This window comes from Cebidichthys violaceus, unplaced genomic scaffold, assembly GCF_023349555.1.
Source record: "Cebidichthys violaceus isolate CVI_PGR_0920_01 unplaced genomic scaffold, fCebVio1.0.p SCAF_206, whole genome shotgun sequence".
Lineage (NCBI taxonomy): Eukaryota > Metazoa > Chordata > Actinopteri > Perciformes > Stichaeidae > Cebidichthys > Cebidichthys violaceus.
The window spans coordinates 29,968-42,500 of record NW_027176380.1 but is presented as its reverse complement, the minus strand read 5'-3'; the positions used below and the strand labels follow the sequence as shown (position 1 = coordinate 42,500).

Below are 12,533 nucleotides of genomic sequence, written 5' to 3'. Positions count from 1 at the left end.
TTTTGTGTATTTATGTCTGTTTTGTGTGCTGCTCACGCCGTCCAACAGTAGGGTTGGGTACCGAAAACCGGTACCAATACCGGTTCCTATACAACCGGTGCCTACCGGACTGAACCGCAACGCAGATTTCGGTGCTTCCTTTTGGTGCCTGAGCCGACTGAAATACGTTCGGTGCTTCCTTTCGGTGCCAAGGCAAATATGCTCATATTTCTGCAAAAGAATTACTGAAGTTTATTTATATTTATTTAAGTATATTGTAAACTGTTGTTAACAGTTAATATATTGTTCATAGTTTGAAGTTAAAAAGTTTGAAGCTGTAGTTTGAAGCCAAGTGTTTTGTATTTATTCATATTTATAGTATACTTCAAACAGTTAATATTTTGTTCAATTTGAAGAAAACAAATTACCTTGGCAATAAAAAAAAGCCTTTCTTTAATGTCGTCAATCATCGTTTTGTGTGTTGTTGTTTTTTTTTTTTTAAAGTATCGGTTCAGGCACCGTTTAGGCACCGGTATCGTTTTAAAAGTATCGTTTTAGCACCGGTATCGGAAAAAACCCAAACGATACCCATCCCTATCCAACAGTGGCCCGGGCTCTTTACTGTCTTTGTGCAAAGCCAGGTGGGACGTCCCAGCCTGAGACAAGGATGCAACATTTCACAAACACTACTCAGTGGTATTGAGTATGGAAAACTATCAAAGTATCGAGATTCTATATCTGAGCTACACAAAGGCAGACATTGTCTGCTCGTCGCCTTTATATTAAAACGGTATAGTTCATTTGGGGAAATAGGCGTATTTCTTTTCTTTATGAGAGTTAGATGAGACGATTGAAACCACTATGATGCCCGCACACTAAATACAAAAAATCAAGCAGCCAGTTAGCTTAGCTTAGCACAAAGACTAGAAACACAGGGAAACATGCTGAGTCTGTCCGACAAAATCTCTCAACAAACATCTCTAAAGATATTTCTGTTTTACGTCTGTTTGATCCACACCAAAACAAAAAGTTTGTGGTTTTACAGGGGTTGTGCTGGACTATGTCTTGACCTGGTTTGGCGGCTTGCTGGAGTCTCGCCTGGTAAATGAAATAGACACATAACCCCTCGTAGCTGTTTCTCTCCGTTTACAGTTTTTGTGTTACTCTAATTTAACCAACTGCTAGTGGTAGCTTCATATTGTAGCTTCATACTTACTGTACAGACAGAGAGCAGGAAAGCGAATGAGTGCATTTCCAAAATTGTGTCTTAAAATCCTTTAGGGTATTCCCAGCCAGGAGCAAAAGTCCACTAAACTCATGTCAATGTATGGATGTCATGTTTCAGTATCTCACTGGACACCATTTCAAACTCCAAGCACCAGCCAACTCCTCTTGCAGCCATGCAGCAATCATGAAGGACGGCTGTGTACAGTTTAGCTTCTATCTTTGATGCCGCGCTCACCGCAGTGGGATCTCCTGTCAATCAAACAGCGTCGAATTGTATTGTAATCTCTTCATCCGTGGGATTTCTGTTGATAACGTCAAGAGGTTTTTTTGCAGTTTGTCGGTGTGATCAGCCACGGCTGCTATCGTGGCACGTGTCGGAGTGTTGCGTTAATCTGATTAGACCAGATTATCAGTGTGTGTGTGCAAACGCACCGGGCGACACTGACCTCGAATTGATCTGACCTTTCAGATAACGATGAATTAGGTGCTCACTGGTGCTGATACGAGGGAAGGGCTTGAGATACATGAAACCTCAGAGGGATATTGGGACAACCTGCTGCCAACTCAGCAACATTTCTGATAGAGAAATGGTTAAGTTAAGCACAGACAAAGCCCGACTATTTTCTCTCTGGGCTCCGTGAGAGATCTGATTTTCGTGACTGTTTCCTGTGAACTTTCGATGCTCTTTGTTGGCACTGATTGCAGATAGCGCCTGTGTCTGCGAGGCAGTGATCAACCCATCGGGAAGAAAGAAGGGTGCGTAATTAGAGATTCCTGCTTGAGATTAAAAAGAAACACTCACTGTTATGCGGAGGAGGCAGCAAAAGTAAGCGAGGGCAGTCGGAACAAGGGCACAAAGCCTGTCTTGAAATCCCAGAGCTCGCAGGTTCAAATCCAGTGAGAGACAAACAGCCTCCTCTAAAAATGAAAAACTTGACCGTGAAATCAACCAAACTCAACTGCACGTAGAATAATTCCATTGTCATGATTATAGGCGAGACGGGTTTGCAAAAAAAATTGTGAAAGAGAAGCAGGCAGATGGCGAGAGTTGTGTAGGACAGGATGTACTGAACAGCAGATTGTCAACTACAGCTGACTGTACTTAGCAGCGGCTCCAACACTGTGCCACTTATTTGTGAGTTTTTGTAAGCATATAAAGTCTACTTTTAGAATCGTGAAAGCCATGCAGACCACCAATGGGGGCCTGGAGTCTGTTTGAAGTAAGTGCAAATCTAGATTGCGACTGCGGTCAGAAACATCGTAATAAGATGCTTTCCTTGAATCTTTAAGTCCTATTGTGAAAATGTTTTAACAAGATAAGGTAATTTTGGTCTGTGCTGTATTTCTTTTTGGATTTAAGAAGAAAACATGATTGAGGAGTCTCACTCATCCTGTTCAGAGACAATAAAAGGGAAAACAGAGGTACACATCACCCGAGCCGCTCGCTGCCGTCAGACCACGTGTGTCGGCGTCAATGAATATTTCAGCGTCTTCGCTGTGAAGCGACACCACTTAAGTCGACAGCGAGAGCTCACCGCGTGAGGGAAAGTGACTTCATGAATGAGCTGCAGGTCTGTCTATTTGAAAGTGTGACCTCTGCATTTGTGTCGTCTGCTGCTCTAACAATGCCACTGGTTAATCTTCAGACTATGAGCCAATCTGAGCCACCCAACTAAACTCTCCATACACGCACACGCACGCACACACCTGACAAAAGAATGGTGGGATCGTTTATCCTGGGGGCAATTGGACAGGACATGATGCCAAAACATACAGGAATAATGATAGACAGTGTGTGTGTGTGTGTGTGTGTGTGTGTGTGTGAGTGAGTGAGTGAGAGAGAGAGAGAGAGAACAAAGAGGTCTAACACACGGGCCCATTCTCTTTCCCACTAGTACACTTACACACACACACACACACACACTAACAGACCAACATAGTTGTCCTACAAGACCAAACATCCCTTCTGACACCCAACACACATTCATATAAGATGACTACGAGAGAGAGAGAGCGAGAGAGAGAGCGAGAGAGAGAGCGAGAGAGAGAGAGAGAGAGAGAGAGCTCACACCACTTCACATTCTCTGCATCGCTCACATAACTGTCCTCATCAGTGTGTGTGTGTTCATATGGCTACGAATGCGTGTAATTGTGTGTTCTCGCTGAACCCAGCCCACACTAATTGTACTCATTTTGGAGCCCTACAATTACTAAGACCTCCCAAAAAAACCCCAAATAATTACTACTTCACCCACATGATGCCCACCCTGTGGCAAGTGCAGTGACAGGAAGACGTTTCCCCATCAGCCCCCGGGGGCTGTTAGCAAGTCCTCCTCTCAGATTTAGTGACACTCTACTGCTTTTTACATTTTCTGCACTTCCTCAGGTGAAACAAGAAATGATACGCAGACAGCGCTGGGCATTGCTTACCAACAAAGAAGAGAAGACCGGCGGGGGTCTCAAACCCTGATAAACGTGTGTGTGTGTGTGTGTGTGTGTGTGTGTGTGTGTGTGTGTGTGTGTGCGCACACATGTACACAGGCAACACTTTCATACATACAGTGATGCATTCACTGAATCACATTCCAACACACTCGTGCACACGTTAACTCACACATAAGAGGATACACATGCTCACACACACACATCCATCTGATCAATAAAACATTGCACACGTTGGAGTTATATAAACGGGAGAGAGAAACAGAGAGGGGGGGGGGAGAGACAGCAAGCTGCTGGCCTGGTTGTCAATGGCAACAGTGTTTTGGAGGCTGATCATCAGTAAGTGCAGCGAGCTCTGCCGCAAAGCATGGCGGGATATCGCCATGCATTGCACCACGGATTTATTTTTTTGTTCAGCCTTTCAGAAGTACAGATAGATGACGTAATGACACGCTTATGCTTAGCTGTAACTTGCTAACAGTATGTTTCAGCAATACGGTGATCTGGTTCATCCACGTGCCTGCTTGATTCTGACTGGCAACCCAGCTTTACAGATCGCCACAATGTGGGACATCAGAACAATTCAGCTGACAGCAAGCTGTTCCCTTCACAGTACTACGATGTCATCAACTGCATTTCCGTACGATTTCCGCTGCCGTCGCTTCAGCGTTTGCACAAGTTAAAGGGGCACTCCAATGATTTAGCACTGGACTTCCATAACGTTGGGGGACGTTGCAAATTGTACGGTCCAAATCAAAGCAGCAGAGGCCGAGGATTTCTGCTCTGAAGTCGTAGTCTCCAAGGCCAAGCCGAGACAACCCCCAACGACATCGTCAGGGTTACTTTGTCAGACTTTGCAAACCTCTTCCAGAGTTATTTATTCTCAAACCAATCACACACCTCACAACTCGACTCTGCTAGGGGACAGTTCACTTCACTGTACCTAGTCTCATCCACCAGTCCCAGGAGAAAACGTGAAGACACAGAGTGTGTGTACACGTATCCACAGCACACACTCTCATGTTCCTGCTGTTGGCGACGTAATGCGGAGATCAATACAAGCGCTGCTGTACGGCCCACAGACATGGGGGGGGGGCTGTCGGGGTGATTACTTTGTCCTCTGGGGGTGTATCGCTCTCACAGCCAACAGCCTAGATCTGAATGTGGGTCAATATCATCCACACTCACACACAAATGAGCAGCCAGTTGCTCCAGATGAAGGACAGTGGAAGTGAATCCAGGTCAAACAGGAAGCGGAAAAAGAGCCCACATGCATCACGGACGCTTCACTGAAATAGTGATTGATAGGTGGTCGATATAACTGGTTATCATCTGCTGTTGAATGATACAGGGGTGATATGATGCTATTATGATATTGTGATTGACAACTGTCTGTAATTAAATGGAATATGAAGCATGTTCAGAAGTTCTGAGGGATTTTAGACGTCAGTTTCTCTAACAATTCACTTAATAGCTCACTGTTTCCAGGGTGACAGGGTGGTGCGTTTGTGCTGTGTGGGATTAACCATTCACTCAAGGTGGCTATAAAAAAACATCAATGTCTGGGTAATTTACAAGGAGGAAGTTGTGCACCGTTATCTTCCAACGCACAAGCACTTCCAACAGCAGAAAAGTCAATGTTTTTTTAGGTTTATACTATGTCATATCAGGGAAAAATTTGTCAAAATACAACTTTTTATACAAGCAGATAGGGGTCATCAAATATCCACATATTCAACTGTGAAAAATACAACTTCTCTGCTTTAAACGTGAAAGGATAATCTCACTGTATTTACAAAATAAATATAATTAAGTACAGTGGGGTGAGGGCATCATTAATCTGTGTTTGTGGACAAAGATTAAGGACATTTAAAATAGCTAGAGAAGTGATATAAGAAGTGTGTCGACAGTGTTACATATTGAGTTACATTAGGTTTATTTTTCTGTCTTTTTTTAGATTTGGCAATGACATTCCTGCATTATTGGTGTGAATAGGACGCCAGTAATGCAGGGATGTTCTCCTCGCTCTTAAATTTCAATAGGCATGCTATTTTGCGTTTGCACTCAAATTATAGTTCAGCAGTTTGTGGTACTAATACAATTTAAAAAGTAAATGTAAAATTGGGGGGGGGGGGGGGGGGGGGGGGGCAATAAATACTACGTTAGGTAAACAAACCAGACTATTTGCACCCGATATAACAAAATATGATATTTTCATTTCAAAATACAGGACAGCCCCAACTGCACCGGAGGTACCTGTACAATATGATATTTATAATTAGCTAGTCCGGATGAATTATTCTCAAACTGCAGCGTTGACATGTCCACACACCCCTATTCAGTCTTCGTCCTAAACTGCCCGGACGAAATGTAAGTCCATTATCGGACAGACTGTGTGTTACTCACGAATGCCATTTGAGTCATTTTTACCTGAAAATGGTGAATTCCGTCGTTTCAAGCCGACTCTCCGGAGCAGCCAGGCCCGGATGCCCTCCTCCGCTTTATCCGCCCACTGAAGTAACGTTAGTCAAACACAGCTCCGCCTGTGCTCGGTTTCGGTTCCAAAACGAAAAAGAAATATCCTCCGAGACACACAGAGAAATGTGAGAGGTTGGAGGACGGGGAGCTTAAGACCGAACCCCCAAAATGTCGTTCATGTGGCGGTGAAAGCAGTTTAAAGAGGCTGGAGGAGGATCTGTGTCGACAGAGGAGAAGGGAGGGGTGTAAACCAGCTGCCATCAAGCACAACACATATAGTATAGTATAAGGCTTCCTGTACATTTCAAAATAAAACTATTATAGCGGCCGTCTGTCGTGTTGTATTCAGAATAAAAGTGACATAAATAACTTTTCTATAATATCTAGATAGTTATGAACACGCATGCGTACATAGATTCTCAAGGTTGTGTTTTGACATATTTAATGGTATAACATTGGCTTATATGATATCACTGTGTAAAGAGAAAGTCAACTTTCCGCTAATGCTTGCAAACTACAGCTAACTTGACGAAGTTGAGGGACGCAGTAGGAAATACAGATAAAACGAAACAAAGGTGACTTTATTTGAATAGCTTTCTTTTCAACTGTTTCTTGTAACACATGTGCTTATAACACTGCAACAATGTAGCAACAATGTAGCTTTTCAGCGGATCTAACAGGACGCAACATTGTAGAAATGTTTCAAAATACAGTTTCTCCCTTGTCCAGTCCATCTTCAATTAAATATAGAGCAGGCAGCTTTTACAACATGGATATATTTAATTATGATAATAAAACAATAATTACAAAACACTAGTACTCATCATTTATAAAAGACATTCAGGGTACAAAAAATGTAAAGGTTTATAAATGGCGCTCGTAGTAAATCTGTTCAGTTGTACCAAATTATACTCATAGGATTCATTATAAATAATCCTTCAGATTATCAGATGATGATTTACAGGCTGTCCATTTACAACATTCTAAAATTGGCCGTGGACTGTATGTCCATTAAGATTAAGATTAAGATTAACAACGAAATACATATTCAGGAAATTCATTTATTAAAGTTGAAAAGATGTTTGTGTCATGTTGTGAATAATTCATTTGTCCTTTTTCCTTCAATGATTGGGTTGATTAATTAATTTCAAAGGATGAATATTAATACCAATAGCCATCATCTGAGTGACAAACAGAAACAAAAAAATGGGACATCGGACATAAATTGGACAGACAACCATAAACATAACGAGCGTTAGGTTTATTTATTGTTGTTTGGCGCCGCCTGCTGGACAAAAGCGACAATAACTCAAATCCTATGGTTGGTGTTATTATCCTGTAAGGATTTACAGTGCTGATATTTCACAATAAAATAGATGTTTAAAGAGTTAACTTACCTAAATCACAAAAACGTATATTGACATTTAACCCCTCTGGGATATATATATATATATATTGAAATATATATATATTGAAATATATATATATATATATATATATATATATATATATATATATATATATATATATATATATATATATATATATTGAAAAAAAAAATATATATATATATATATATATATTTAATTATTGGAGCAGGTTTTGAGATATCTATCTCTAAATCTTCTCCTGTCAAACAATTACAATTACAATGGAGGTCCATGACATGTCCTTTGTGCAGCTGGAAAGCACTGACACATTGTATTCTTGAGTTGTTTGTACACATCTGTATTAACACACCTGTATGAACAGCTGTTTGAAGTGTACGCGGGAGTGCTGTCGTCACTCTGCCCTTTGCCCCAGTCAGACCCGCTCTCTCCTGTCATCGGTGTTATTTGCCGGGATCACACCGGGAGAGACTATCTGACTGGAGAATGTCTCGGGCTGCAGAAAGACTCAGACTGCTGATCAATCATCTTGATCGACCACCTGGCACGATCGTATCCTTTTGGTTCTGCTTTGTTTATGTGTTTGGATCACCGGGAGCGGTAAGCGGACTGCTGCGCACCTGGTGGAGGACAGCTCTGGTGGGATAGCCCGGGGTCCCTCGGTCGACTGCAGGCCTATAGTAACATGAGGATCAATACAGGAGGCATTTACTGCCTACTAGTATTGCTTATGACTATAATGCATTACGCCTCTTCCACCCAGAGGCACAGTAACAGACACACTGTTATTTTGAATTGAGGGGGTCGTTTCTGTAGCGTCGACATGTAGCCTGTCACTATAGCTGCTTTATCATTATGTATGTTTAAAGTCGAGCGATTTAAGAGTTTGCTAATATATTTGTAACAGTTACGTTAGGCTCCGGTATTGTCTTTATACGTCTATCTTACGTTTTTTGGCGGAGACAATACAACGTTAGCTTAACAGAACTCAGAAAGGCTAACGTTAGCATGTCTGTTTAGGGTCATTTGGAAAACGTGAGTGTTTTTATCTTTAATTAATACGTTCAGTTATATACGTCGAAGGCTTTTCTATTTCTTTGACTTTCCACACTATCGTTTCCTTGACCGCTTTTCTGCAGAGAGCTGCACCGACCTCAGCACAAGCCTTCAGCTACAGCTCCCCACAGAGACTGAGGTAGGGACACACTCACGCAGGCCGATTGAATCAGGCTTAAGGTCACCCATATGTTTACAATGTATGTAATCATTCACCTCTGACACAGTTTCTCCACGTCTCATCCACTGTCCCACTTTATCTGCGTGTAGTAGCAGGTGGTGCATTTAGTGTCACATGTTCATAAGATAACGACTAAACAAACCCTACTTTATAAAAAAAGATAATTTAGTGGCAGTTCATGTTCCATGTTAGTAAGCAGCTTTACAGACTTTCCAGAGAAATCTCTCATGTCCTAGCTTGTTTTTTCCCTGAGACAACAAACTGTATATTACTGTAAATCCAATATGACTTGAATGCAACGTTCACATAAACATTGTCTATCAATCATTACTCGTTTATAGTAACCTTCCATAACACAGAAACTGATATGGATGTGTGTTATCACTTTCTCTGGGCAGATACACTGACGATACCGACCTGCTGACCCCTGAACAGAGACTCTTCTATGAGAAAAATGGCTTCATCCTCATTAAGAATCTGGTGTCTGAAGAGGACATCGATGAGTTCAGGTGAGCATCAGAGACTCTGCCAACCACAAAGAAGAAACAATAGAGGCCTCATATAGTAGTGGAACTTTAACACCTACAAAATACAATTAAACCCATTATTGAGAACAGCAAACTCACTACGATGTGTCTCCAGGGATATTGTACAATATTGATCCATGACTCCACAGTGAATAAATAGGTAGGTTTATGATAGACCTGCAGATGTTTGGTCAGGTGTTGAATGTGATCCATGTGTGTTCCTCTGCGTGTGCGTTCCTCAGGAAGGAGTTTGAACGGGTCTGTCGACAGGAGGTCAAGGTTCCCGGAATGGTGGTGATGCGGGACGTGGCAATCGTTAAGTCCGAGTTCGTTCCGGATCAGAAAGCGGTCTCCAAACTCCAGGATTTCCAGGAAGATCCTGAACTGTTTCGGTACTGCTCCTTGCCACAGGTACACAAGTAGATCACGGCAGGTCCTTGTTTTTTTCAAAACCTTTTCAATTAATACTTGAAGATGTAGTGCGTCACAGTTTAAATATCCTTTATGTCATTGTCAAAGTATTTGGTATTTGATACGCAGGTTTTTAAAGCCACTTTCCAGTGGTAGTATCTAAAAAATAAAACACACACTGCACCAATTTTCCACAAACAGAAATATATGCCAACAGAATAAACTAACATATTTTTCCTTTTGAAAAAAATTTGAAATAATAAAAACCTGAACATGGTTAAGGCAAAAACGTGTGCTTTCCCATGTCAGATTCTGAAGTATGTTGAGTGTTTCACCGGACCCAACATCATGGCCATGCACACAATGCTGATCAACAAACCTCCTGATGCAGGTATAGAGCTATTCATATTCGCAATAAGCTGTTTTTTGATTTATCTGGAGAAACACTGGAAGCAACCTCAACACGGGAACTGCCGTATTCATAAGCTTCATCCAGTTCGGTCAAAAACATCAACTGTTGTTTCAGGCAAGAAGACGTCTCGTCACCCGATGCATCAGGATCTGCACTACTTCCCGTTCCGCCCGGCCGACAGGATCGTCTGCTCTTGGACTGCGATGGAGAGAGTGGACAGGCAGAACGGCTGCCTGGTCGTCCTGCCGGGAACGCACACCAGCACGCTGCGGGAGCATGACTACCCAGAGTGGGAGGTACAAACACATGCACACACACACATGGGAAATTCACCATGAACGCCTGCCAGGAGGAACACACGTGTGCAATATCTTGCGTGTCCTCAGGGTGGCGTGAACAAGATGTACCACGGAGTGCGTGACTTTGACCCGGCGCTCCTCAGCGTGCACCTGGTGATGGAGAAGGGCGACACCGTCTTCTTCCACCCGCTGCTGATCCACGGCTCCGGCATGAACCAGACCCGGGGATTCCGCAAGGTACCACGCTACCCATAATCCACCTCAGACAAACTAGCTCCGTACTGCCTCTGCTCACAGGAGGATTTTTGTGTGCACTCTTGTTTTTGTGAGAAAAAGCAAATCATAACAGCAGATGTGATGAAAAATATACATTTTAAAAGGAAAAGTGAGTGAGCACGTGTGTGTTTGTTTGTGTGTGTGTGTGTGTGTGTGTGTGTGCGTCCAGGCCATCTCCTGCCACTACGCCAGCGCTGACTGCTATTACATCGACGTGAAAGGAACCACGCAGGAAAACATAGAAAAGGAAGTGAAGGAAATCGCAACCAAGAAGTACAATGTGGGCGACGAATTTACTTTGAAGGTCAGACTCTTGCATTCACATCCATAGACAGACATCCATCTGTTTAAAATGTTTCCTGCTACAACCGACAACACAATCTGAGGGTTATAAAGTCCTGAACGAGCTCAGGATCCTTCACACAGAAAGAATACGAGAGAATGCCAGCGTGTATTTGACACAAAGCCAGACACCAGCTATCTATTAAGTGTAGTCCCCTATGCGTGGGCCATGTGTTCCGTCAGCTGCCGGGTACAAGGAGAGGGATGGATTCTAGTTAAACCAATGCAGCAGCATGACCGCCATCTGCCACCTGAACATCACCAAAATTGCCAACCGACATCATAAATAGCAATAACAACTGATACTAGCTGGTGTCTTGTTATTGTTTACAAGCAGCTGTCATGGGCTACATGTACTTTGCGGTTAGCCTTTGCAGAGCAACAAGTATTTGGGAGCTTGGAACCCATCATGAGAGAAACATAGTAGCATGTCAGTGTTGTTGTATGTCATTATCAGACAGCACATATAACTGAAAGAATGTCGCCGTGATGCATCTTTAGAATTCAGTCCAAAGTAATTAAGCATACGAAAGTTGATCGGGTTAGAAAGCACCATTTCTTAGGTGAAAAGATGCTCCATGCATTGTATGCTGCTCAAAAAATAAGTGTTAACAAACCAGTAAACTGGCTGATGATCTTTGGGACATAATGTAGTTGTATAGATAACATGTTAATTGGAAACCCATTTATTTTTTTGAAGGTTTTATTTTTTGTCGAACTGACCCGTAAACTCTTTTTTTCCCGCTACAGGACACCTGGGCTTTCAAAGGCCGCCTGGTTCAAGGAGAGAGGACGTCGCTGTGAAAGTTAAGCACGAAGAAAACGCCACGTTGTTGCAGCGCGACGGACCACAGATCGACGCGGTGATCGGATAAAAAGCAACAGGGCACGTTCGCACCGGCACAGGAAGTCTTCAAGAAACAAAAAAAGATCTCTAATCATGCAATCCGTAATTTGCTTTAGATCACTTACTGTTTATTTAATTGAGGCCGCAGAGTTTGTGCTCGTTGTAACATTCTGGGAATATAATCCATGTTATTCTAAAAATGGGAACTACTTTTTCAATAGAACGTGTCAGTTACCTAACAGTAAATCACTACGCAGTCATGCAGAATGAAGGTTATGAGCACACCTGCTGCTACATGCTGTACAGCGTTTCACAACATGGCAGTTTAATTCAACAAAACCTTCACAGAAAGGGAAGTTGACGATGATTTATGGGATGTAGATTAAGAAAAGTAAGCATATTGTGAGTGACAGAGAGGTAGAGTGAGCTTTAGAGAGAGAGAGAGAATAATGAAAGCTGTATTTAAACAAATGTGCGAATGATCAGTGGTGATTGTAGCTCTTGTTAATTAACACAAACGGAGGCCTTGACCCAAATACTGCCTTATTATGTATCAACGTGTTACTGATGAGCGAATTAATGTTTGTTTCTTACAGTCTTGCTGTGGCAAATGTAATGTTTTAACACCATTAATAATAAAAATGAAAGCTATATTAATGATCAATGAG

The 12,533-nt window shown here is 42.3% G+C and overlaps 2 protein-coding genes across 2 annotated transcripts in view; one reads left to right on the top strand and one right to left on the bottom strand.

Moving 5' to 3' along the window:
* cdk17 (cyclin dependent kinase 17) overlaps positions 1–6,388 on the bottom strand; it is a 38,582-nt gene extending 32,194 nt beyond the window's left edge. The window contains exon 1 of the mRNA XM_068716702.1: positions 6,079–6,388. The gene's annotated coding sequence lies outside the window, so the exon portion shown is untranslated. The remainder of the gene's footprint in view (positions 1–6,078) is intronic.
* A 1,529-nt stretch (positions 6,389–7,917) lies between these two features.
* Positions 7,918–12,529, top strand: phyh (phytanoyl-CoA 2-hydroxylase). The gene is made up of 9 exons (XM_068716701.1): positions 7,918–8,066; positions 8,654–8,709; positions 9,150–9,260; positions 9,521–9,689; positions 9,999–10,080; positions 10,216–10,397; positions 10,488–10,637; positions 10,846–10,980; positions 11,769–12,529. The coding sequence occupies exons 1-9, from the start codon at positions 8,001–8,003 to the stop codon at positions 11,820–11,822; spliced, it is 1,005 nt and encodes a 334-aa protein (XP_068572802.1). The 5' UTR covers positions 7,918–8,000; the 3' UTR covers positions 11,823–12,529.
* Positions 12,530–12,533: the final 4 nt, after the last annotated feature.